Source organism: Salmo salar, chromosome 02, assembly GCF_965601325.2.
Source record: "Salmo salar chromosome 02, fSalSal1, whole genome shotgun sequence".
Lineage (NCBI taxonomy): Eukaryota > Metazoa > Chordata > Actinopteri > Salmoniformes > Salmonidae > Salmo > Salmo salar.
Genome location: NC_138292.1, coordinates 42,618,009 through 42,642,950, shown reverse-complemented (window position 1 = coordinate 42,642,950; position 24,942 = coordinate 42,618,009). Strand labels below are relative to the sequence as shown.

Sequence of the window (24,942 nt, the reverse complement as noted above, 5' to 3'; positions counted from 1 at the left end):
TAATTTGTATAACAAGTGGGTGATATTCATCCAAACTAATAACAAAATAGTACATGCCCATTACATCAAATGAACAAGGATAACTTCAGTTATTCAACTTGAACAATGCCTCCAATCAATTACTAATTAGTACAACTATATCACGTGTAACAGAGAAGTGTACAGGCCAGGGGTTTTCAAGAGAAACAAAAATTACGTCGGTTCCAGGTAACAGTTTACTACACAAATAACCATATATCTGTTTAATTGTAATGTAATTTCCATTGTAGATAATATGGTGAGGGCTCCAGCTCCCCAAAATGATGAGACAGACTCTTTAAACACACAGGTTGGCAATGGGACTTTAATTTATTCTTCAAAAAGTACCTCTAATTGGAGGTAGTAAACTGAAGGTATCCAGACACTAAATCTAAATAAAATTCATAACCTTATTTATGGTCAACTACATTTATGTGCTTTACTGAATTATGAGGTTTTACATTCTATTGGTTTCTGGTTTGTAGGGTAACTTTTAATTTTATTACCAAAAAGTCAACTCCTTGTTTTGGTCAGCACAGTTTACTTGAAGACCTCCAAGACCAGTTGGTCTCCCTGAAGGAACAGATGGATCTCTGCAACACTGTTCTGAAGGACTTGGTGGACATGCAGGGTATTTTAAGGGTATGTTTCTCCATGCTTCAAACTCTGAAAAAATGTGTCAACCACCAAACCGAAGTATCTCTCTGAACCCCACAGGAGAAGAACCTTAGTGATGGATCATTCCCTGCTCCGAAGTGACTGATTTTACTCATGGTGGAAATGTGAATCATTTGGTATGTCAATAAAATCTATCATGGTTCATCTAACTTTTTCGCTTGGGCAAAAATGGGAGACACGTCCGATAAGATTTCATCACTATTATATTGCTCTCAATTCAAAAAGTAATTGCTTTATTATACAATACTACTTCATACAAAACAAACGTAAGCAAACCAATTTCACGATACATTCTTTTAAAAATAGAAATCCTTCACAACTTCTCACTCTTTGGGTGTTGAAGACATTCCTCTGGAAGCATTAAGTTTCCCCCTCATTTTACACATTGAGTATTAAAACAATCATGTGTACTTAACTATGAACAGAATTCCAAAATACAAACTGCTTTTTCAAAACCTCAACTGCCAGTGTTTTGCACCCATGAACTCACCATTCTAAGCATCTGACCAATGGCTACAAAAAAAGAACAAAATCCCGATTTGAGCTGTTATTCGCCTGACAATTGAACCTACAGGTTAAGTAAAATGTATTCCATAAAGGCTGAACATGACAGACTCAACCCTTGTTTACACAGCTCTACTGGGGGTCAGAACCATGGTTACGTTTACATTTTAGTCATGTAGTAAACGCTCTTATCCAGAGCAATTAGGGTTAAGTGCCTTGCTCATTGGCACAGACAGATTTTTCACCTGGTTGGCTTGGGGATTCGATTCAGCGACCTTTCGGTTACTGGCCCAACACTCTTAACTGCTAGGCTACCTGCTGCTCTGGCCACTGTGGAGCTGGCGCGAGATGTGTCGGAAAACGTACCTCTGGGATATTCTACTGCACTCAATTTTACCTTTACACAGATCCATAGAGAAGATTGAAATACTGCTAGTTTTCCCTGAAAACTATAATTTTTGTGCTCCTGCTAGCTAGCAGTATTCACCGTAGCCATTTTGGAATGGCAGTGTCAGCCAATCAGCTAGCTTCTTTGTTCAATGTGACACACCCTTGGTCATCACTAGCTGCTACAGACATAGACCCTGCCATTTCTCTTCTCAAAATGTGATTTTAAACCTAATCACATTGCCTACCTTAACTAAAATTTGCTTTTCTTAATTTTTCATGAATTCAGTCATAAACCCCACCTATTTCTTCCATTTCTCTCCTCAAAATATAATTTTAAAACTAACCTTAACTGCACTGCTAATCTTATGCCTAACCCTTTCCTTAAATTAAGAAAGCTTGTTTTCATGACGTTTTACAATATAGCCAATTTAGACTTTGTGGTAACTAGTGGATATCTGTGCCATTCCATAATGGCTGCTGTGGCTACTGCTAGCTAGCATGAGGATTAAAAGGGCAGTTTTTTGGGAGTACAGTGGCATATCCCATCCCTGCATTGAGGTACGTTTTCCCACCCATATCTGGTGCCGGCTCCAGTGTCTTAATGTAACATGATTGCGTTTTTAGCCTAGTGCAGCTCAGTGTAAACAAGCATAACAGTAGGGTCAGTATCTTCTAGCAAAGGTAGAACCAGCACTTTCAATTCTAACAATTGGTCTAAACTGTTAAATTGGGTTAACAAATCGGGTCCAAATTTGTATCACCCTTACAGATTAACATAAAGTTAAATGAGATGACTTGAGCAAAAACAGCACATACAGTATGAGAACAAGAAAAGATTGTTTTTCACCCAAAACTTTTAAAAAGATGCAGCGTACAACATTTGACACAAATAATTCTTACAACAGAATCATATATTGTAATTTTTTCCCGAAGCAAATCCAGTTAGTGTTTAACCAGGTAACTCACATGGGAGGCAAAACAAGTACATGTAAAAAAAAAAAAAGAGACACGATTCAATATTCAATGGAAAGCAATGGGGGTAAAAAAATAATTAAAAAAAAAACCTTTCAATGCCCAGGCTCACAGCCCCACCTCAAACATCACACATAATAAATTGGACCTTCACATAAAATGGATGATCATGGTGATCAAAATAGGATGCCAAGTTGGTCATACCGCTAAGTTGAATACTGAAAGATTGGTGAGCAAAAATGGTTACATACATGGAGCTTCGCAAATGAGAAAGTTGAGCCTTGAAAGTTGACATTAGCAAACATGAATATTGATTTAACAGAATTACTTAGACCAAGACATTGATGTAAAAGGTTGGTCATGATTTGTTGTTGTTGCATTTTGTACTTTAAGGAATACTGCAGTCAAATCATTGCATAGATATTTTCTTTAAAAAGGTATGCATCGAATTGGATGTGAACATGTTGAGGGCAGTAAGAGGGTGGGTCAGGGTTCATATTTACAATACATCAAGTTATTGACCAGCATTGTTGGGGGAATACCTATACTGAACAAAAATATTAATGCAACATGTAAAGTGTTGGTCCCATGTTTCATGAAAATAAATAAAACATCCAAGAAATGTTCCATACTCCCAAAATACTTCTCTCTAATTTCGTGCATAAATTTGTTTACATCCCTGTTAGTGAGCATTTCTCCTTTGCCAAGAGAATCCATACACCTGACAGGTGTGGCATATCAAGAAGCTGACTAAAAAGCATGATCATTACACAGGTGCACCTTATGCTGGGCACATAATGCCACAGATGTCAAGTTTTGAGGGAGCGTGCAATTGGCATGCTGACTGCAGAAATGTCCACCAGAGCTGTTGCCAGAGAATTGAATGTTCATTTCTCTACCATAAGCCACATCCATCGTTTTAGAGAATTTGGCAATACGTCCAACCGCAGACCACGTGTTACCACGCCAGCCCAGGACCTCCACATCCAACTTCTTCACCTGTGGGGTTGTCGGAGACCAGCCACCGAGACAGCTGATGAAACTGATGATTATTTAGGTCTGTAATAAAGCCCTTTTGTTGGGAAAAACACATTCTGATTGGCTGGGCCTGGCTCCCTAGTGGGTGGGCCTATGCCCTCCCATGTGAAATCTATAGATTAGAGCCTAATGAATTTATTTCAAATTTACTGATTTCCTTTTCTGAACTAACTCAGTAAAATCTTTAAAAAATGGTTGCGTTAATATTTTTATTTAGTATAAATATCAATAAGAAACTAATTATTTAACATTTGATAATTCACATTCTAGTGGACCCAATTTTAAGTGCTAACTACATGAATCAATATTCCAGGTTATCATCAAGTTTTGATATCGGTTAAATCTCAAAACAGGAAAAGGGCAAAGCCCATGTTAGTTTACACATTTCTCCTACTCAGGTCTGCCAGACAAAGATTTCCTGCGTACTCTGTTATCCTATGATACATGATGAGGCCTAGGTTGGATCTCAGCCCCTCTTTCCATGCTAAATAATAGAACATGATAGCTGCTGTCCATCAATGCCTGTGAAGTAGCAATTAAAATGTTGATGTAATTACAATTTCCAACTACAACATTGATGTAGTGATCTGTAAAATAAAGTATTAAGTTGTCTACAATACAGTACTACAAAAAAATCAAGAGAAACAATTTCAGTCTACAGTATATTTCTGCAGTAACATCTTCACATAAAAAAATTAAAACAGAAAAATAATAATTGGGGGATCATTTGATTTTTTGGCACATTTATCCGTTAAATCTTCAAACCAAAAATGAAGCATTTCTTTTCAATGTAATTTTGTCCAGGTGTAGACAGCTGCTAAAAGGCATTGAACAAGACTAGATGAACAGGAGGAAGTAGTCAGGCAGCGTGTCCAAATCAAGCCATAGGCAAAGATTGACAAGACAAGGAGCCAGCTCAGTAAGCCACAGCAAGTGAGATATCCTGTAGTAAGGCAAGGTTGCTCTACACATGACATTTAGGCATAGTGCCTTCTCTCCAATTTTTTATTTCTTTGTTGTAATCATTGCATTATGTCCCATGTGAAACAATATCGTCATATACTCTAAGAAAGTTACACTTGCATTTGAAAATAAATACTATGTTGACTGCACAGAAGCCAATGGCCCTAAAACTAACCATTATAAGGCTTCATTTTAAACTCTTCTGCATAAGATGTGTGAGCATCTGCATGGGGGCAGAATGCAAAGACAAAAGGGCAGCGCAGGGGCTATTTTCTTTAGTCTCCAAGGTTCAAGTCTACATATTCAAAATGTATATACAAAACAAATACATTCTAAAAACAATCTGAAGGAATAAGTGTTCATATATTTAAATGTATTTACACCATCATCAACACCCTTCAGAAACCCCTTCTGACAGCAGTGGTATTTAAATATTGTCATAGTAATAACGCAGATAACTAGTCATATTAGACAGTGCACAAAGAGGGGAGAGTGCAGCCGAAAAAGGGGGCTACTACAATCGATGGGCATCCGGGCAGTTGACTGCTAAAATGTCTAAATGGACAATCTCTTATTAAATAAAAGGAAAATCTCAAGCTGTATAAATTAGATATGCCATGATGCATCCCTGAGTGGGTCATAATTCATAGAGAAACAGTGTTGTGAGCTATTATTTTCATAATTGATTCATGATTTCACTGTGAAGAGGTTTTGCAGACCAAAACTCAATTTAGGACCTTTGACAACCTTGATATACAATTAATTGCAATACGGTGCAGTGTTGAAACAGCTTTCTGAAACAGATTGAGAGGGGCTCCATAAAACAGAAATCAGTAACGGGGGGGGGACTAAAAAAGAAAACTTGGGCGAAAAGTGGAATAAATTAGCAATGATGATGAATAAGCTGTGACTTGATAACAGTCTAAGGTCAGAGATTTAGATTTTTTTTCTCCAATAAATAAAAATAATTGACAAATTAAATATTAAGTTATAGGCTTATTACTAATGTATTTACTTCTAAATTATATTTAAAAGGCAAGCAACTTCTGTCACAGGCAATTTCTTTTTCAATTAGTAAATATACCTGTAAAGAAAGACAAAAACGAACAAAGCGAGACAAGACAAAACAATGATCTGGACTACAGTAGCTAATTTAGGTAAAACACTGGAAATTACTCTTCACATTATGGCATTAGCAAGACATTGCTTTTAAGGGAATGGCAACACTGCCACACTAATTCCTTGTAGGAAATATAGTTGATGAAATTCCAATTCACTTCACATGCAGTGCATTCTGGTCAATCACTTACCAACTAATCATAATAGTTACAGTTAAGAACTATTGTACAGTACATGGATATAGACAATGTTTTGTTGCTCTCAGGAATCAGCTTCACGCCATATTAGAAGCACACAATAGTTCCTCGGGCCTTTCAAATGATCAGTGCTTAGGACCTTGTCTTGTTTGATGGAGAGCCAGCCAATTAAGAACACTTTTCTAGACTGGCATTGCATTTTGCTGCTTTTTCAAAATAAGCCCCCTCATTAAGTTTCACTTACAGTAATTGAAAAGCGGATGCGTAGTGGGTAAATCAGCAGGTACGGCTGCGTCCTGATTCTATATCCTTCTCCTAAAGTGTGCATATGCACACTCCCTTTAATTTAACAATGGTAGAAACTCCCTCTGCCCAATGCTTACACAAAAATGCTTTTAAATCCATGACTGGGAGTATGCAAGAGAAGAGTGGAGAATAGGAACGAAGCCTGAGTGTCCACTAGGGGTTGGTGGTAGTGCTAGTGCCAGCGGTGGCCATAGTGAAGTCATCACTGCTGGTCACCAGTAGCAGAGCCTCGATGTTGGCCGTGCTCTCGGGGCTCTGCAGGGACAGGAAGTCCGACACGGATGGTTTGGCCACCATGGACGTGATAGGAGGGGGGTTGGTTGCCGTGGCCACCCCTGGGGGGGACGTCTGTACAGAGGTCGAGGGGCTACCCAGTCCTAGTACCGCTCCTGTTTGGGGAAGAGGAGGGGACTCATTCACTTCCGAGGTGAGCGGTGGGAGGCAGCACAAGGGGGAAGAGGGTGCCGGGGGGAGTACGGGGGGAAAGGGCAGTGCCACGAGAGCGGGGGGTGGTAGAGGAGCGGAGGCCACTGCGGGCTGTTGTTGTGCTGCTGCCGAGGCGTTGCTGCTCTTGTTGGAGAGCTTGTCTTTAGCAGAGTCCCTGCAGGCACACTGGCACTGGCAGGACTCCTCCTGTTTGATGATGATGACGGGCAGGCTGAGGCCGATCTGCTGGACAGAGTTGCCTGTAACACATTACAAAACAAAGGTTGTATTTCATTAGGCACGAAATGGCTAAGGGCTGTTCTTATGCATGATGCAACGCGGAGTGCCTGGACACAGCCCTTAGCCGTGGTATATTGGCCATATACCACAAACCTCCGAGGTGCCTTATTGCTATTATAAACTGGTTACCAACGTAATTGGAGCAGTAAAAATAAATGTTTTGTCATACCCGTGTTATACGGTCTGATATACCACGGCGGTCAGCCAATCAGAATTCAGGGCTCGGACCACCCAGTTTATAATTAAGCAATAAGCCCCGAGGGAGTGTGGTATATGGCCACTATACCATGGCTAAGTGCTGTTCTTAAGCAGGACGCAACGCGGAGTGCCTGGACACAGTCCTTAGCCATGGTATATTGGCCATATATCAGAAAACCCAGAGGTGCCTTATTGCTATTATAAACTGGTTACCAACATAATTAGAACAGTAAAAATAATTTATTGTAGTATCACTGTAGTGTTTTTTTGTGTGTGGACATGACTAGTATACCGTAGTATTTGCATAAAGTGGGAGCTTTCTCCTTGAGGAAACCTACCGGACAAATACTAAAATAGCACATTTTCCATAACCTGTAGGTAGGTAGGACTGTGGTCTGAACAAATAGTTCAGAGCTTCTGCTCTTTTCTAAAACCTGAAGAGAACACAATATTTGTAGGTTTCTCACTTATGGGTGGCACAAATTGGGATATGGGGAAGGGGAACGGGCAGACTATATGCAAATTAAATACAGCTGTATTGCTATAGTTAAAAACGAGTGTTTTTGCAAACTGTAGTGTTTTTGCAGACATTACTGTAGTATTTACTATAGTGTTTTACCATATACTACAAAATGATATAGTGAGTACTGTACATGATCAAGGAATACTACAGTGTGTGGTATATTATTCTACAGTATACTATAGTATTTTTTAATGTGGGTCAGTGTAGCATTATTGCTGTTAATAATCACACTGGTAAAAGTACAGGACAAATCTCACCTGAATTTCCTCCTACTGGTATGGCTGTGGTAAAGAAGACCTTCTCCACTTTTGGACCTCCGTGTGGCTGAAAACAAACAACATTGATGTCCACACAAATGCATCAGCACCCACCCAAACTATCAATTCAATGTTAACCGGCATGTCAAACCGGCACTCTTACCGCTTGCTCTGGGTTCTGTTGGCTGTTGGCAGCGGTGTTAAGGATCCACTGCAGGTTCTGGTCAGACATGACGATGCTGGGCTGCAGCAGGCTCTGGGTGTGGCTGTGGCTTGGGGCGATGGTGGGGGCAGAGGCTGGGGGCGCCAGGGCAGGGTTGGTGTTGCTGGCCAAAGGCACGGTGTGAGTGTGAGCCACGGCCGGCAGCGGCACAGTCTCTGTGGGGGTGGCAGCGACTACAGCGCCCAGAGCCGCGTTGGCGAGGGCTGGGCCTGGCACCACTACTGGCGCAGCAGAGGGCACTATTGGAGCGGTCTGGGCGGGCAGCGCCACGTAGGGGGCAGGCACATCTGGTGTCTGCAGGGCAGTGGGTAAGGGTACGAAGGTGGTGAGGGGCTGGGTGGAGCTGATTGCGGTAACATTACTAATGGTGGCAGGAGATGCTGGCGGTTGGGAAGAGGGGGTTTGGCTAAGAGGGAGCTGGGAGGAAGTCTCCAGGACAGTGGTGGAGGTGGTGTCGGAGTGAGGGTGAGAGTGTGGGTGGGAGTGGGAACAGGAGGATGAGGAGGAAGGGACGAGGGAGAATGAGAAGGAGATGGGGGTGGATCCATCGCCCATGGTGGACTGACCAGTCTCCTGGCCAAAGGCTTCGACAAGGCTCTCTGAAAAATATTAACAAATACAAAGAGCAAAAGTTAGCTTGAAAATGCACTGAAATCAACCCGAGTTACAGTTTATAGATTGTGATGGGTACTTGCCGTGAGGATGTGCATCGTCTTGACTAACACTGTTCTCCGGACTCTGGAACATGAGCTCGAAGATCCTCACGGGGGTAACACTGCTCAAGTCCAAGTTCTGAGACTGTAACACAGATGTAACAAAGCATTACACGATAATACATGTCTGTCTTACAATAAGCCTTTATTGATCCTTTATACAGAAACAAAACAAATATGGTTGTTTTTGCTGTCATAGTACCCCACCACAAAATAAATTGTTCATACATGGACCTATAAAGTCAAATAAGGGCTGATGAAATAATGCGCGCACACTCACATTGTGGATGTTTTCTCTGAGCTCCGAGTCAGTCGAGATGAGGCTCAAGTCACTGAGGCACAGTGAATGGTTTGCATCCTGTAATTAGAGAGGAATAGGCCCAACTTACATTTTCCAGTGCCTAGAAACATTAACAGAACGAGACATTGGAGAAGCCAAGAAGCCTTCCATTATTGAGCAAAAGCCATCTAAAGTCATAAAGATACATAAGGATAGAATGTAGATCATAAAAACAATCAAAACAGACTGTACTGATTGCAGGCACAATGTTGTAGGTACAAATAAATTACTTTACCCATGAAAAACACCCCAGATATATTAAAATGAATACTAACAATACACTCTATTCAGCCACTTTCATCGAACAGTGAGTGCATACTTCTTTTTAAATTGGTGGCCGTAGCAGGAATCGAATCCACGGCTATGACGTTGCTAGCGCCATGCTCTTACCAAAAATGAGCCACACGTGACCTGTCTGAAATAGATGCTTTGATTTACGTATGGCTCACCTCAGACAGGGGGTGAGTGAGGGTGACACTGAAGGGCTGGCCCTTGTCCCCATGGCCCCTGACGTGACTCTTCAAACTGTACTGGCTGCTGAATGCTTTCTCACAGCCGTTGCTGGGACAGTTGAAAGGCTTCTCCCCTGATGGAAGGAAGGATGGAGGGGGAAGGGCGGGGGGAGCGAGACGAGAGAGAAGGGAGGAAGGAAGAGGGTCACCTTCACTGTATGCCAAGGGAAATGACTGTATGCCAAGGGAAATGACTATTCGGTCTGCTTGACAAACATTTTCCAATCTAAAAGTAATGTTAAATCAAACGCTATCATTTCCTAATATAAAATATTAGAAAATGTTAAAATTGAGATATTAAGCGCTACTCTCTGTCTCTGAGGTGTGGAATGTGGATTAATGATTGGTTGACTGTCATTCTGAGATTTGACAGAGAATTTATTTTCCAAACAGAAGTAGTAGTAAAGCGTACCTGTGTGTGTCCGCACGTGCGTCTTTAGGTGATGGCTGGCAGCAAACGCCTTGCCGCAACCATCATGGTCACACCTAGAGGGAAGATCACACAAATGATCGGTCAATGTAAGGCAAACAGCAATAGAGAAAAACATGTGGAGATTAAGCTGACGAAGAATAATAAAAAAATGCGGAAATTAGAAAACCTGATGCATAATATTTTTTTTGTTTGTTGTTGGTGCGCCACAAAGCAGTGTCATGCCCCTCACCGTTCTTCCAAAACCAAAACTAATCAGAACAGATGAAAGATATAATTTCCTCAATGTGCATTTTCCCCCACTCCTTTAGGCTACATTTGTTTATATGCAAAGAAGATCTCATATCAAGAAAAAGGCATCCTCATCCAAACATGACCAGATAATGTCCTTGCTTTATATCCAAGGCAGCGGTCTTTCCTCCCCTTGTGAAACATAAACCACAGTGGGTGCGTGGAGTCGGAGAACTCACCGGAATGGTTTCTCCCCTGTATGAGTGCGAATGTGCTTCCTCAGGTCACTGAGCGTGGTAAAGTACTTTGTGCATCCCTCCGATTCACAGTTGAACGTCTTCCCCGTGTGCAGTCTCTGGTGCGCTTTCAGTCTGCCGAGAGGAGATAATTACAATCAACCACGGGGAAGATTTCAAAAGGAGCTACGTGTCACGTTTGGGGGATAAATTCAATTTCCTTGTCGTTTTGGAAGAATACGTCTTAGAGATAGATAGCTTATTACTGCTTTCTAACCGTGTCATAATCCCCCCAAAAAAGTTGCATGGACGTGAAGTTGTGTACTATTGTTTATGTTTTCAACCTCAGCCAACGAGAGCCAATCGAGAAGCAGGAAGCAGTGGTCCGGACCGGAGAGTTACAGTATAAAATCAAAAACTTAAGGGTGAAAAATTATGTGCTCCTTTCGTCAAATTTTATTCCTTTACCTCAAATATAATAATTGACATTTAAATGGTAGGCCTACTTCCAAGTGGAAATGTAGCTCTGTTAATAAGAGCAAAAATACTGAGCTGCTGAAAATGTTCTCACCGTCTTGAATTAAATAAACATTCCAAAAACATTAGAACACAGACTGTTAATGTGCAAACACTCGGGCCTAGAAGATTAGGTAGCACTCCTTTCTCTGGAGAAAGAGACCAAATTGGAAAATAACAACCTAAACTTGCTTTAAAAACTTTTAAGGACACAATCCAGGGTCATGTTGATTAGGGGAAGCAATGGAAAACCAAAATTAGCAATTCTTATTCGGCAAGTGTAGGTAGTCCTTCCCTGTTTCAGTCGGTTTTCATCTGTTTGGTGCCTAATGAACAGGACCCGTAGCCTAGTAGAAATGTAGTGCCACCGTGTTCCTTATTGGAGAGGACAAGGCAGCATGGTTCTGATAAGAGCAAAGTAATGTGTTTAGGGGGAAACAACACATTGGCTTGGCTGTGCTGATAAATGGACCCTGACAGGGGAGTCGATGGTGGCACGCTTCCACCACCGCCTGTCTCAGTGGCCTTCGGTTCAATGTCACAACACTAGAGCCACTGGCTGACTAGCCTACTACTGGCCTGGCTGAGGGCCTCCATTTATAATGCCTTCATTGAGTGCTAAACCGAAGAAGCTAAATGCAGCAGACACTACAAAACAAAGAACTCAGTCAAATTAGAAAACTAAATTGGGAGATAAAACAAAGTCCATATCACTGTAAGGTCTACTACACCTGTTGTATTCGGCGCATGTGACTAATAAAATGTGATTTTGATTTGAAATTAGGCTAGAACACCCAACAATGCATAAAAGCACTCACTGTTCAGTACTTGGACTGACAAAACGCTTGGGGCTTGTCGTGGAAAATTGCAATATTATGTTATAATGCTTGTATTGTATAATAATGGTTGTTTTATTCGACAGAATAGAGTATTCTGTTAACTATTGTGTGTGTGTGTGTGTGTGTGTGTTTTACTGAGGATGGGCCTCTATGAGATAGCACTGAGAGGAGATTTACGATGTCTTTGGGTGATAAAACCTAAAGAGCGTTCCAGAATAACATGAGGTAATGTTTTTGTGCTATGAAGTACCAGGAACGAGATTAGAACCTCGTCTTAGGGACCAAACTGAATGATAATTTATAGCGAATGCATCTGGCTATGGGATACTCCTCTCTCAAGTAAAAGTCTTTCTTTGTGAACTGTTCCTAAGATCTGTGGTTCGTCATGTAGGTTGAGAAGGGTGTATCTTGGCTATAAAAGATCTTTGTACTTTTGTGTTGTCACTTTCAATGGCGCATCATTGAAAGTAAAGTGCTATTGCAAAGCTCTTATTATTAAAGATGTAGTTTAAGTATAACTCTGACTGGTGTGTGAAGTTTGTAACTCTCCTCATTTGCTAATGCAGAAATGAACCACCACAGCCTACAGACAAAATGTGCTGTAGATAAGAAAAGCAAGCACATCCTCTTTTTGATACATCCTTCTTTATGCAATCTCAGACTGAATGAAGAAACTAGGCCTAGGGCTGGCACGATTACCATATAACTGCATAATTGACGGTTATGGATGAAGACCGTCATAAAAATAGCCGTTTTTTTTTGTGGAACTAACAGCTGACTGAGGATGGGAAAGGTTTTGCTATTAGAACAGCTATTACTATGACATCGATAAATTAGCTGACCAATAACAGTCAACCAAAAATCCATGACTGTTACAGCCCTAAGCAGTGTTGCCAACTTAGCGACTTTGTCGCTATATTTAGCGAGTATTCAGACCACTCTAGCGACACATTTTCAAAAAAGCGACTAGTGACAAATCTAGCGACTTTTTCTGGTGTTATTGGAGACTTTTGGAGACTCTGACGTGAAAGCACGTATTGTTCTTACTCTTCTCAACGAGCAGCGGGTGCTGCCGTGGGCCCCACCTCCGTCCCAAAGCACTCACAGGCGGCCCAGTCCTTGCGCAGCAGTCCCTCCCAGCTACAGTCAGAACAGGAGATGTTCACCCCTCCGCGTCCAGACTGCAAATTAATTGTGCATGCGGGAAGCCGCCGCTGGCTGATCCCGCCCTGGCTTACATTCAGGGCGGGATGTAAATGTAAAAAACTAAACTAACAAACAAAAAAATTTAATAAAAATCTAAGTAACTCTGGTCCCAAGCCCGGATAAAGGAGGAGGGTTGGAATTGTGACAAAAAAAACAAAAAAACAAGAATCGACAGAAGTTCATTTGTAGTTCTAAACATATTTAAGGTGTTTTTTACTCACTTTCTGTCTCTCCCACAACGTTATTCCTCTCTCCTACAGCGTCCATCACAATTACATGCACATGGCCAATTATGCAAATTAGGTGATGACGTCATTTGGCGACTTTTAGGACAGCCAATAGCTACTTTCCTTACTGAGGAGTTGGCAACACTGCCTAAGCCTACACATTGTTTGCTAACCTACTATGGAAGAATACCTCTGAATGGGTGTAGGCAGGGCATAAAATGAACACCTGCCACATGCAAGTAGATTTAGGTATTGGCGGGTAAGAATGTCTATTTTACCAACAACTTGCACGGCTCTACAGTGAGAGCGTTACATTCGCAAATAAAAATAGTAAAAAGTCAAGTATGAGCATGTGCGGGTTAGAAAGATGTTGCAGTAGCGTTTCCAAATTATTTGTGCTGTTTTGTTTCATAACTACTAATCATACAAATAATGACGAATCTTATATCCCACCTCGCGTAGCAACACTGCCTGGCAGGGGAGCTGTGCGCCCTGAGTGAAGCGCTGATAGATTCATTTTTGGAGGCGCTGCAAACACACTGCCAGCACGCTCATTAGGCAGGATTAGGCGTCCGTTTACGGCGGCAGATTGACGAGGGCGGCATTTTCTAAGCCAAATTGGCCAAGATGCACCTCCAACAACACATAAAACCTAACTTAATTCTTAAAATAATGACAATTTCTCTCAACCAGTGGCATATTGGCTTTTTAGGTGAGCACTGATGCCGCCTTTTGATAAGCAGTGAGTGCCCCTTTTTGAAGGAAGGCCGCAAGATATTTTGCCTGTCCATTCCCAACACGCCGTCTATGTTTGGTTCAGATTTTGTACCGTCTAAACCAGCCTTGATTTGGGGCCAAACATAAGTAATTTATAGTTGTCTATTTTTAACTTTCAATCAGAACCCAAAAATTTGCCTGATTTCAACATCTGGAAAATACATTTTCAACATCAGGAAAAGAAGTATCTTTTCACCTTTCATTCAGAACCTAATTTGAACATAACTTCAATGTCTGGAAAATAGGTATTTTTTTCAACGCCATTTTGCTTAATGGGACGGGGGGACGGGGTAAAAATGAAAAAAATGTGTCTAATTTAGTCTTTGTCCTCGTGTTTATAGGCTATTCACATTGTTTTGTTCACAAGCTCGGTTGTTTTTCAACGTTAGTTGAGTCTGCTGCTTCAACTGATACCGACGAGATGTCCTAGTCTGATCCCAAATCACAGACACGTGTGACACGACTCAAGTGGCCCCATTACTACTGTAACCTCCCACCCTTAAAGGGGCTGCTGAACATTTTGGATAAAATAATGAAATTGAGTAATATACCACATTACTTCTAATACATTTCTTGTTTAAGAAAATTAACAAGCATGGTCATCTGTTGTTTTGTGTTTTTATTATGGTAAAGAATCTGAGTGGCATTTTAGGCCCCAAGTGTAGGCTAGATATGTCACTTTACATATTTTTATATTGTATCTATTATCTTAGTTATTATCTATTTTACATATCATTTATTACCTGTTACCTTTGATCTATTATCTATCCATCTTTAGTATAGGCCTACATATACAGGTAACTGCCAAAATAAAAGAGTAAATGAGGGATACAAAGTATACTGAAAGCAAGTGCTTCCACACAGGTGAGTTAATTAAGCAATTAACATCCCATCATGTTTAGGGTCATGTATAAAAATGCCCAGTTGCCCATTATTTTGGCTACCATGACTACAATAAGAGATCTCAGTAACTTTGAAAGAGGGGTCTCAAAAGAGCTTAAAGGGTGTGTGTGTGTGTGTGTCTCAGTCACCAGCTCTCAACCCAATTGAACACTTATGGTACATTTTGGAGCGGCGCCTGAGACAATTTTCCACCACCATCAACAAAACACCAAATGGTGGAATTTCTGGTGGAAGAATGGTGTTGCATTCCTCCAATAAAGTTCGAGACACTTGTAGAATCTATGCCAAGGTGCACTGACGCTGTTATGGCGGCTCGTGGTTTCCCAACACCCTATTAACACAATTTATGTTGGCGTTTCGTTTATTTTGGCAGTTACCTGTAAATAGATAGTCATCCGATTAGTCAGCATGTCTGGGAATATTTCGACATGCAGCTGGTAAACTTTGTGTTAGTCGAGCCTCACCTGTATAGAGTATTGAAGGCCTTCTCGCAGCCCTGCACGTCGCACTCAAAGGGCTTCTCCTTGGTGTGAACGCGCACGTGGATCTTCAGGCTGTAGGAGGTGAGGAAGGCCTTGCCGCAGCCCAACTGGTTGCACACAAACGTGTACTCGCCCCGGTGGGTCTTCTGGTGCGTGCGCAGGTTGCCCGCCGTGCTGTAGGTCCGTGTGCAGCCCTCAAACATGCACTGGTACCGCTTCACCTAAGTGACAAACAAGAAGACAATTCCTTTTTCTTAATTAATCTTTCCTTGATTCTTTGCGACATCTCTCCTCGCCTCTCAAAAGACTTTGGATAATAAGGTTCGAGGGGAGGGACCTTGGACCTTCTCCTCCTCCAATATGGTTGAGAAGGAGGCGAGGCGATAGGATGAGAGCCAGAGTGAGAAACAAACGGGGTATGTTTGCACAGGCAACAATGACACGGCGCATGAGCGGGTAAGCGCACATGACATCAGTGACTTGACCCCCCCATCCATTTCCATCGGACTGATTTTGATGTGCACCGTGTTTCAACTCAGCAGTCTCCGCATGCAGCGGCCGTGGCAGTCAGTCCTACGGCTCTGTTCTGGTCTCACACAAAAGGCCCCGGGGAGAGAATAAAGCTGGCTCCTTTCCCCTCCTTCGTATACCCATAGAACACACTAGCTTACATTGTCATAACACAAAGCCTTCCCATCCAAGCTTTATCCCCCCCCACCAAACAAATCTATTTTCAGAGCTTGCGTTATACCCCATAACTTAATGCCTTGATCCTGTTCTAGACTGGGGGTAAAAAAAAAAAAAACGCTTTGTTACACAAATTTCAAGAGAAAGTCAACCAGCCCTGACCGCGTAAAAACAACACTCTTTTCCCTTAATAAATAGTCAACAATGGCTTACATCCCCTTACGTAACTCCTGGATCGCCACATCGCACCCTACTAGACACAATAGTGAGGCAGCCTGTCCAATTCAAGTTATTTTTTAGAGCTAGAGGTCTTCTATTATTTCTCCAAAAGGATGGATTCCAGCCATGATAACTGGTCCACTAGCAGGCTCCGCATGACCCTACAAATCACTGGAGCCTAACAGAAACGCAGCGCGAGATGGCTAAGACAACTGTTGGCCTATGTTTAAGGAGGAGATAGAAGGAAAACCCCCCAGCCGGAGGTCATATTCATCAGGGTCCAAACGGAAGAAAAGTGACTGAAATACGAAAGGATTACCTGAACTTGTCCGTTGCGAAACGTTTTGCTACATTGTGCACTAATGAATACGACCCAGCATAACGTGTCCCTTGGTGATACTAGGCCTAATGACTGACTGGTTGTGCTATTCATTCAAGTTTCAATGTCATGTGCACAAGTACAGTGAAATGCTTTTCTTGCAAGCTCTAAACCCAACAATGCAGTAATCAATATCAATGTAGTAAAAATAACACAAGGTAGCGCAAAAACACACAAGAAATAGAACTAAGAACATGAGAAAGTAAGAAGGTATATATAGGATCAGTTCCAATGCCATATTTACAATATGCAGGGAGTGTACTGGAGTGATACGTATAGGGGCAAGGTGACTACGCATCAGGACATATGATAAACAGAGTAGTAGCAGCGTATTTGATGAATGTGTGTGTGCGTGTAGAGTCAGAATAAATGTGTGCATATTATGTGTGTGTGAGCAAATTAAGTGATTATGTGCGTGTGTGTGTGTTGGAGTGTCAGTGTGCGTGAGTGTGTAAGGTCTTATGAATGTGCATAAAGAGTGCAATTATATATATTTATCTAACACAAGAGAGAAGGAAGGGAAGTAAGAAGTATGAACATGCACCCCACACAGTGAGGAGCCTGGCTGCAGTGCTGCTACAGCGGATCAGCTGTACTGTGTTGTTATTCAACCCCCACAGCTTCACGACCGACTCCCCCACTTCTGCAGCATCACTTCAAATCACACAGGTTAACTAGATTGGCATGCCATTGCCTCCCACATGCACAGCGGGGAAAGAGCACTCCAGTAGTAAGCAACACAGAGAGTGTCTAATGCAACTAGATGCTGCAAAGCCTACTGAAATGGTATGTAAGAATGCTGCAAGGCCTACTCAAATGGTATGTAAGAATGCTGCAAGGCCTACTGAAATGGTATGTAAGAACGCTGCAAGGTCTACTGAAATGGTATGTAAGAATGCTGCAAGGCCTACTGAAATGGTATGTAAGAATGCTGCAAGGCCTACTGAAATGGTATGTAAGAATGCTGCAAGGCCTATTGAAATGCTATGTAAGAATGCTGCAAGGCCTACTCAAATGGTATGTAAGAATGCTGCAAGGCCTACTCAAATGGTATGTAAGAATGCTGCAAGGCCTACTGAAATGGTATGTAAGAATGCTGCAAGGCCTACTAAAATGGTATGTAAGAATGCTGCAAAGCCTACTCAAATGGTATGTAAGAATGCTGCAAGGCCTACTCAAATGGTATGTAAGAATGCTGCAAAGCCTACTGAAATGGTATGTAAGAATTCCGCAAGACCTACTGAAATGGTATGCTAAAGACTGCTTTGTGTTGCATTGAGACATGTATAACACCTAGGCTAGATAAACATTGAAAATAACATCTGCAATGTTTGGCATCCACATCTGCAATTATGACAAAAGTCAAAAGAAAATGAGGACAGAAATTTTGGAGAAGCAACATGAACGGATGCCAAATCATGAGTTGGGAGAGGAACAATCGTTTGGGGTGATTGCATCTTTGGCTCAGAGTCTGTAGATGAGATTTCATAAATCCAATTGTAAGTAAGCAAAACACATTTTCTCTCCCTCAATGACATCATGCAAGTAGCTAGGCTAGGAGGAGGAGGAGTGGTCTGACTCCAGCAGAGCACTTCAACACAAAGACAGCACAAGGACCCTAATGGCACTGGCCAACATGGTGACAAAGGGGGACCTGGTAACAAACAGGAACTTTGTTGCATTGAGGGTGCAATATTTGGCCGGGCCTCATCATGATTGGTTAGGAGTAGTTTTGAACTGACCACTGGTGTGACCCTGAGCTAGCCTGTTGTTACGGTGCTGCTTTGCATTTTAGGAAGAGATAGCCTAGAGGTGCAACCCTCCAACAAGCTCCATTGTACTCTTCTGCACACCAGCGTGCCTTACACAATGATTAAGAACTAGGCGTAAAGTCTGAAGCCACTAGACCTGCCATCATAATGACACTGCACAAGCTTCAGATGAGTCATTTACTATGTGTGCTGTACGGTACACAGGGGAGGAGGGGTTAAACATGTATCATATAAAACAACGCAGTGGTAGAAAAAGTACCAATTGTCATACCCATGTAAAAGTCACCCAGTAAAATCCCACTTGAGTAAAAGTAAAAAAGTATTTGGTTTTAAATATACTTAAGTATCAAGAGTAAAAGTAAAAAAGTATTTGGTTTTAAATATACTTAAGTATCAAAAGTAAAAGTAATTGTTAAAATATACTTAAGTATCAAAAGTTAAAATTATTTCAAATTCCTTATATTAAGCATGATTTTCTTGTTTTTTTTAATTTACGGAGAGCCAGAGGCACACTCCAACACTCAGACATAATTTACAAACAAAGCATGTGTTTAGTGAGTCTGCCAGATCAGATGCAGTAGGGATGACCAGGGATTTTCTCTTTTCCTGTCCTGCTAAGCATTCAAAATGTAACGAGTACTTGGGTGTCAGGGAAAATGTATGGAGTAAAAAGTACATTATTTCCTTCAGGAATGTAGTGAAGTAAAAGTAAAAGTCGTCAAATACATAAATAGTAAAGTAATGTACAGATACCCCAAAAAACTACTGAAGTAGTACTTTAAAGTATTTTTTTACACCACTGAAACCAGGTGGAAGCAGAAAGGTCTTGAGGAGAACGTAGCTCACTAGGCAAATCAAAGCATTTCGTTCACCCAGTGAATTTACTCTCCCTGCTCACGCCTCTCGTTGCTCTCTCTCAACATGGGGTCTCTAGTATTGTTACTTAACACAACACACTAGGCTAATTGTGTGTTGAGATCAAGTACATTTAATTCAGGCAGTGCAATATCCCTGATCTACAAACCACCTTGGATTCTGAATGACTACTCATTATGTGATCAAGATTAGTGATTCTGCGCCTTGCCATGCCCAAACTAATCCCCTCAAACACGCTGTATGACCTCCACACAGCGTCACACCACGCATTTCATTGGTGAGGGGGCACGTAAGCCAACATACCTCTCTTTGCTTGGTCTCCGGACACTCCGAGTGCAGGGTGAGGGTGGCCCCCTCGATGTTGCGCGGCATGGCCATGGACCCCGGGTTGATGATGAACTGGATCTGGTCAGGCGAGATGGTGTGATGCACGTATCCCTGCGACATGCCGTCCTGGTCGCCCATGAAGGTCATAGAGCCTTCCTCCTCTTCCTCCTCCTCCTCATCCCCGTCCACCAGGAAAGCGCCCCCGTCGTCGTGGTCCCCCCCAACGCAGTGTCCATGGTCCTCCTCTCCCTCCTCGTCCAGCCGGATGGGGTCCTGCTCGATGAGCACCGTAGTGCGGTCGTAGACGCGGGAGCCCGAGGGTGCCGACATCAGGTCGTCGTCATCTTTGTCGTCGTCGTAGTGCGCCATCTTGTCTTCATCGTTGTCCTCTTTGTCATCGCGCTCGAAGTGGTCCACCTCCACCTGCAAAAACATGGAGGCCTCCGTGCGAGGGCCACGCTCGCTCATGGTCCCAGCTGGGCTGGCCGCCTCTGGTGGATGAGTGTGCACAGAGGACGGCGTGCTCACTTGTTCCTGCACAGTGGAGGATAGACAGGAAAGTGTGAGGGTGGTGGCTATTAGGAGTTGTGCTGTGCCCCTTCAAAAATCAAAGTGTTCATTTTAAATGCAGGGCTGTGAGTGCTGACCTACCTCTTCCTGAATTTCAAAACAATTCTGTTAACAGAAACAATCTCTCTGCTTGCTACGTCTAGAGCCATTGAAGTAAAGAATATAACAAATTATGATTCCTTGCAATGAAAGTAGCTAGAGCCTAGCTTCTGACAGTGACCTGGGCAAACGCAGTAGCTATTTGGCCAAAAGGGGAAGGCCTACATGACTCCAAATAAAATACTGTAAACAGGAAATTTGAGGGGAAAAACAAAAAACAAAAAGGCTTTGACACTTGAGGCTAATTTTTCCACCTTCCAAGAGCAGAATATAGATACTTGGAAAGTTATTTGGTTGAGTATTGCAAAAGTTAGGTAAAGTTGGACAATGCAGAGCAGCTATTTTTATGCCAAAGACAAGCATGGCACACTTGCTCTAGAAGCAAACACCTAACTGTTGAGAATGCAGCTAGAGAAGATACCTGAACAGTTCTCTGGCAGTACCAGTTAAAAACCATAAAATCTATAGCCTAAAGTTTGGTTACTAAAGTGGTATAGTGTAGGCTACTCGTCATCTTCAAACATGCCATGCATAGCGCCATAACACTTGTCTAAAAGGTAGACAGTTATACCTATTCCCTAATGCTGGAGTGAAATTATAAAACTCATCTATTCTCTACGATGCATTGGAATAAGGTCTAGATGTAGCTATAAATGGAATTTGTTGTATGAATTAGCCTGAGTATGACTGTTACATGGGTAGATTTGAACCATTTCCAATAAGGAGCCAGCTCAACTGCAGAAGGCTACTAATTCGATGTAGAAAATGTGTCAGAGTGGCTAACAAATAGCAAATAAATCCAATAACACCCAAATGGACCTCTATACCAGGTGGTGTCAGAGGAAGGCCCTAAAAATTGTCAAAGACTCCAGCCACCCAAGTCATAGACTGCTCTCTCTGCTACCGCACGAGAAGCTGGACCGATGAACAAAGTCTGGAACCAACAAGAGCCTGAACAGCTTCTACCCCCAATCTATAGACTACTAAATACTTTAGTTAAATATTTAACCAAATAGCTACCCAGAGTATTTGTATTGACCGTTTTTTACACTATTTTGACTAATCCCATACGCTGCTGATACAGTTTATGATCTATCCTGTTGCCTAGTCACTTTATTCCTACCTACACACACTTTTTGTTTTATTTCTACCTATATTATTATCAGTTAAGAACAAATTCTTATTTACAATGCTGGCCTACCCCAGCCAACACCGGGCCAATCATGGCCAGATGTTATGCAGCCTGGATTTGAACCAGAGACTGCAGTGATGCCTCTTGCACTGAGCTACAGTGCCTTAGACCTCTGGGGAGCCCATATATATATATACTGGTCAAAAAAATAAAGGGAACACTTAAACAACACAATGTAACTCCAAGTCAATCACACTTCTGTGAAATCGAACTGTCCACTTAGGAAGCAACACTGATTGACAATACATTTCACATGCTGTTGTGCAAATGGAATAGACAACAGGTGGAAATTATAGGCAATTAGCAAGACACCCCCAATAAAGGAGTGGTTCTGCAAGTGGTAACCACAGACCACTTCTCAGTTCCTATGCTTCCTGGCTGATGTTTTGGTCACTTTTGAATGCTGGCGGTGCTCTCACTCTAGTGGTAGCATGAGACGGAGTCTACAACCCACACAAGTGGCTCAGGTAGTGCAGCTCATCCAGGATGGCACATCAATGCGAGCTGTGGCAAGAAGGTTTGCTGTGTCTGTCAGCGTAGTGTCCAGAGCATGGAGGCGCTACCAGGAGACAGGCCAGTACATCAGGAGACATGGAGGAGGCCGTAGGAGGGCAACAACCCAGCAGCAGGACCGCTACCTCCGCCTTTGTGCAAGGAGGAGCAGGAGAAGCACTGCCAGAGCCCTGCAAAATTACCTCCAGGAGGCCACAAATGTGCATGTGTCTGCTCAAAACGGTCAGAAACAGACTCCATGAGGGTGGTATGAGGGCCCAACGTCCACAGGTGGGGGTTGTGCTTACAGCCCAACACCGTGCAGGACGTTTGGCATTTGCCAGAGAACACCAAGATTGGCAAATTCGCCACTGGCGCCCTGTGCTTTTCACAGATGAAAGCAGGTTCACACTGAGCACATGTGACAGACGTGACAGTCTGGAGACGCCGTGGAGAACGTTCTGCTGCCTGCAACATCCTCCAGCATGACCGGTTTGGCGGTGGGTCAGTCATGGTGTGGGGTGGCATTTCTTTGGGGGGCCGCACAGCCCTCCATGTGCTCGCCAGAGGTAGCCTGACTGCCATTAGGTACCGAGATGAGATCCTCAGACCCCTTGTGGGACCATATGCTGGTGCGGTTGGCCCTGGGTTCCTCCTAATGCAAGACAATGCTAGACCTCATGTGGCTGGAGTGTGTCAGCAGTTCCTGCAAGAGGAAGGCATTGATGCTATGGACTGGCCCGCTCATTCCCCAGACCTGAATCCAATTGAGCACATCTGGGACATCATGTCTCGCTCCATCCACCAACGCCATGTTGCACCACAGACTGTCCAGGAGTTGGCGGATGCTTTAGTCCAGGTCTGGGAGGACATCCCTCAGGAGACCATCCGCCACCTCATCAGGAGCATGCCCAGGCGTTGTAGGGAGGTCATACAGGCACGTGGAGGCCACACACACTACTGAGCCTCATTTTGACTTGTTTTAAGGACATTACATCAAAGTTGGATCAGCCTGTAGTGTGGTTTTCCACTTTAATTTTGAGTGTGACTCCAAATCCAGACCTCCATGGGTTGATAAATTGGATTTCCATTGATTATTTTTGTGTGATTTTGTTGTCAGCACATTCAACTATGTAAAGAAAAAAGTATTTAATAAGATTATTTCATTCATTCAGATTTAGGATGTGTTATTTTAGTGTTCCCTTTATTTTTTTGAGCAGTGTACATAGGGAGCCTATATGTACATATATACACCTATTACCTCGCACATGGTACTGGTACTGCCTTCGTCCCGCACTATAGAACATTCCGGATTGATAACTTTTTCTATTCTCTGCATTGTTGGGAAGGGTCGTAAGTAAGCATTTCACAGTTATTCTGCCTGTTGTTTACAAAGCATGTGACAAATAACATTTGATTTGGTTTCATTTGAATGGTCTGTATGTTCCTAGGCACTAACCATCTCGCCACCCATATAGTTCTAGAACTTCCTGATTTCGTTTGACAGCACAGTGGTGCCAGCACTAGCGGTTCTGGGGGGGGCAGTGCCCCTGTGACAACAATTTTGGACCCCCTTGTGGCCCCCCTAAATGTGAAGTATAAAATAATTTTTACATAACTAATTTTTGCTATTGTTCTTTTTTTACATCCATTATTAGACAGTGGCAACAATGATGATTATGATCATGGTCTTTTGCCTGCTAATGCAGTGAAGAAAACGATATGACAACAATAACGTCTAATGTAACTGGCCTCTCTTAACAGTACAACTGGCCCCAGCTTGGCCACCCCAGTTGAAATGGTCTAGAACCGCCACTGGGTGCCTGCCAAAGTTGATTTATCATGGACAGTGAGTATTACCTTAGCTAGGATTACACACCAACGATATTTACAAACACATTCAGGAGACAAGTTAAAGATGGCATGTCACACATCTGTGATTTCGCCTTTTGACTAAAGGCTCCATACAACGCGACGACATCACTAGTAGCTAGCTAGAGCGTTTGTGAATAGTTGTAATTATTTGGCTAGGTAGCTAACGTTCGTTGGGCAACTAACTTTAGCGTTGCAAGGACAACCAACTTCCATCCTGATAACGTTCGTAATAACTAGATAACCTTAGGTAAATAAAGATATCAATAGTTAGCTAGTTGACTTCGATCGACATGACAGTTCAATTAACTAACTTAGCAAACTAGCTAACGTTAATATGTAAATGTCTCGCTAGTTAAACACTTTTACATAGCATGTTAACTCAAATGAAAACATGACAGCTATTTTTTGACGCTATTTTGCTAACGTTTAGCTAACGTAACGTTGGCTTGTACGATAGTGTTAGTTGAAAATAATGTCAATCTAGCTAACGTTAATCATCAACGTTTCAGACTAGCTATAATACCAACGAACAAGTGCATGATAAGCAGCTACCAAGCATGCAGCATAAAACAACAAGCAGGGTATGTTATGCTTAGATATCGAACGTTACTAGCTAACTAGTTCGGCAACGTTACCGCTAGCTAAAAATCTGTGAACTAACGTAGTGCTAGCTTGCCAGCTAACGTTAGTTTGACTGGCTGTCTATCGATAAATCTCCCGTCGAAGCAGATAAAATTGGCAAAGTAAAAGTTCAGGGCTCCACTAGAAACAAATATACAACACAGAAAACATTTACCGGTGCAGCGCAAATGCCGACTTGGTTTATGTTTCGGGTAGCTTAGCACTTTCTTCCCATCCCCTCCCTAGTGGTACCATGATTAAATATAAACGTCATATTTCAGCCTCTCCTCGTGTTGTATTCTGGGAAAT

General features: G+C 42.4%; 1 protein-coding gene across 1 annotated transcript; it reads right to left on the bottom strand.

Annotated features, from left to right (window-relative positions):
• Positions 1-908: 908 nt before the first annotated feature.
• Positions 909-24,932, bottom strand: LOC106583245 (metal regulatory transcription factor 1). The gene is made up of 11 exons (XM_082969267.1): positions 24,809-24,932; positions 19,761-20,318; positions 15,507-15,745; positions 10,578-10,709; positions 10,090-10,163; positions 9,615-9,751; positions 9,106-9,183; positions 8,770-8,910; positions 8,053-8,721; positions 7,890-7,956; positions 909-6,871 (listed from the first exon to the last, which is right to left on the bottom strand). The coding sequence occupies exons 2-11, from the start codon at positions 20,250-20,252 to the stop codon at positions 6,339-6,341; spliced, it is 2,562 nt and encodes an 853-aa protein (XP_082825393.1). The 5' UTR covers positions 20,253-20,318; positions 24,809-24,932; the 3' UTR covers positions 909-6,338.
• Between the last annotated feature and the right edge of the window lie 10 nt (positions 24,933-24,942).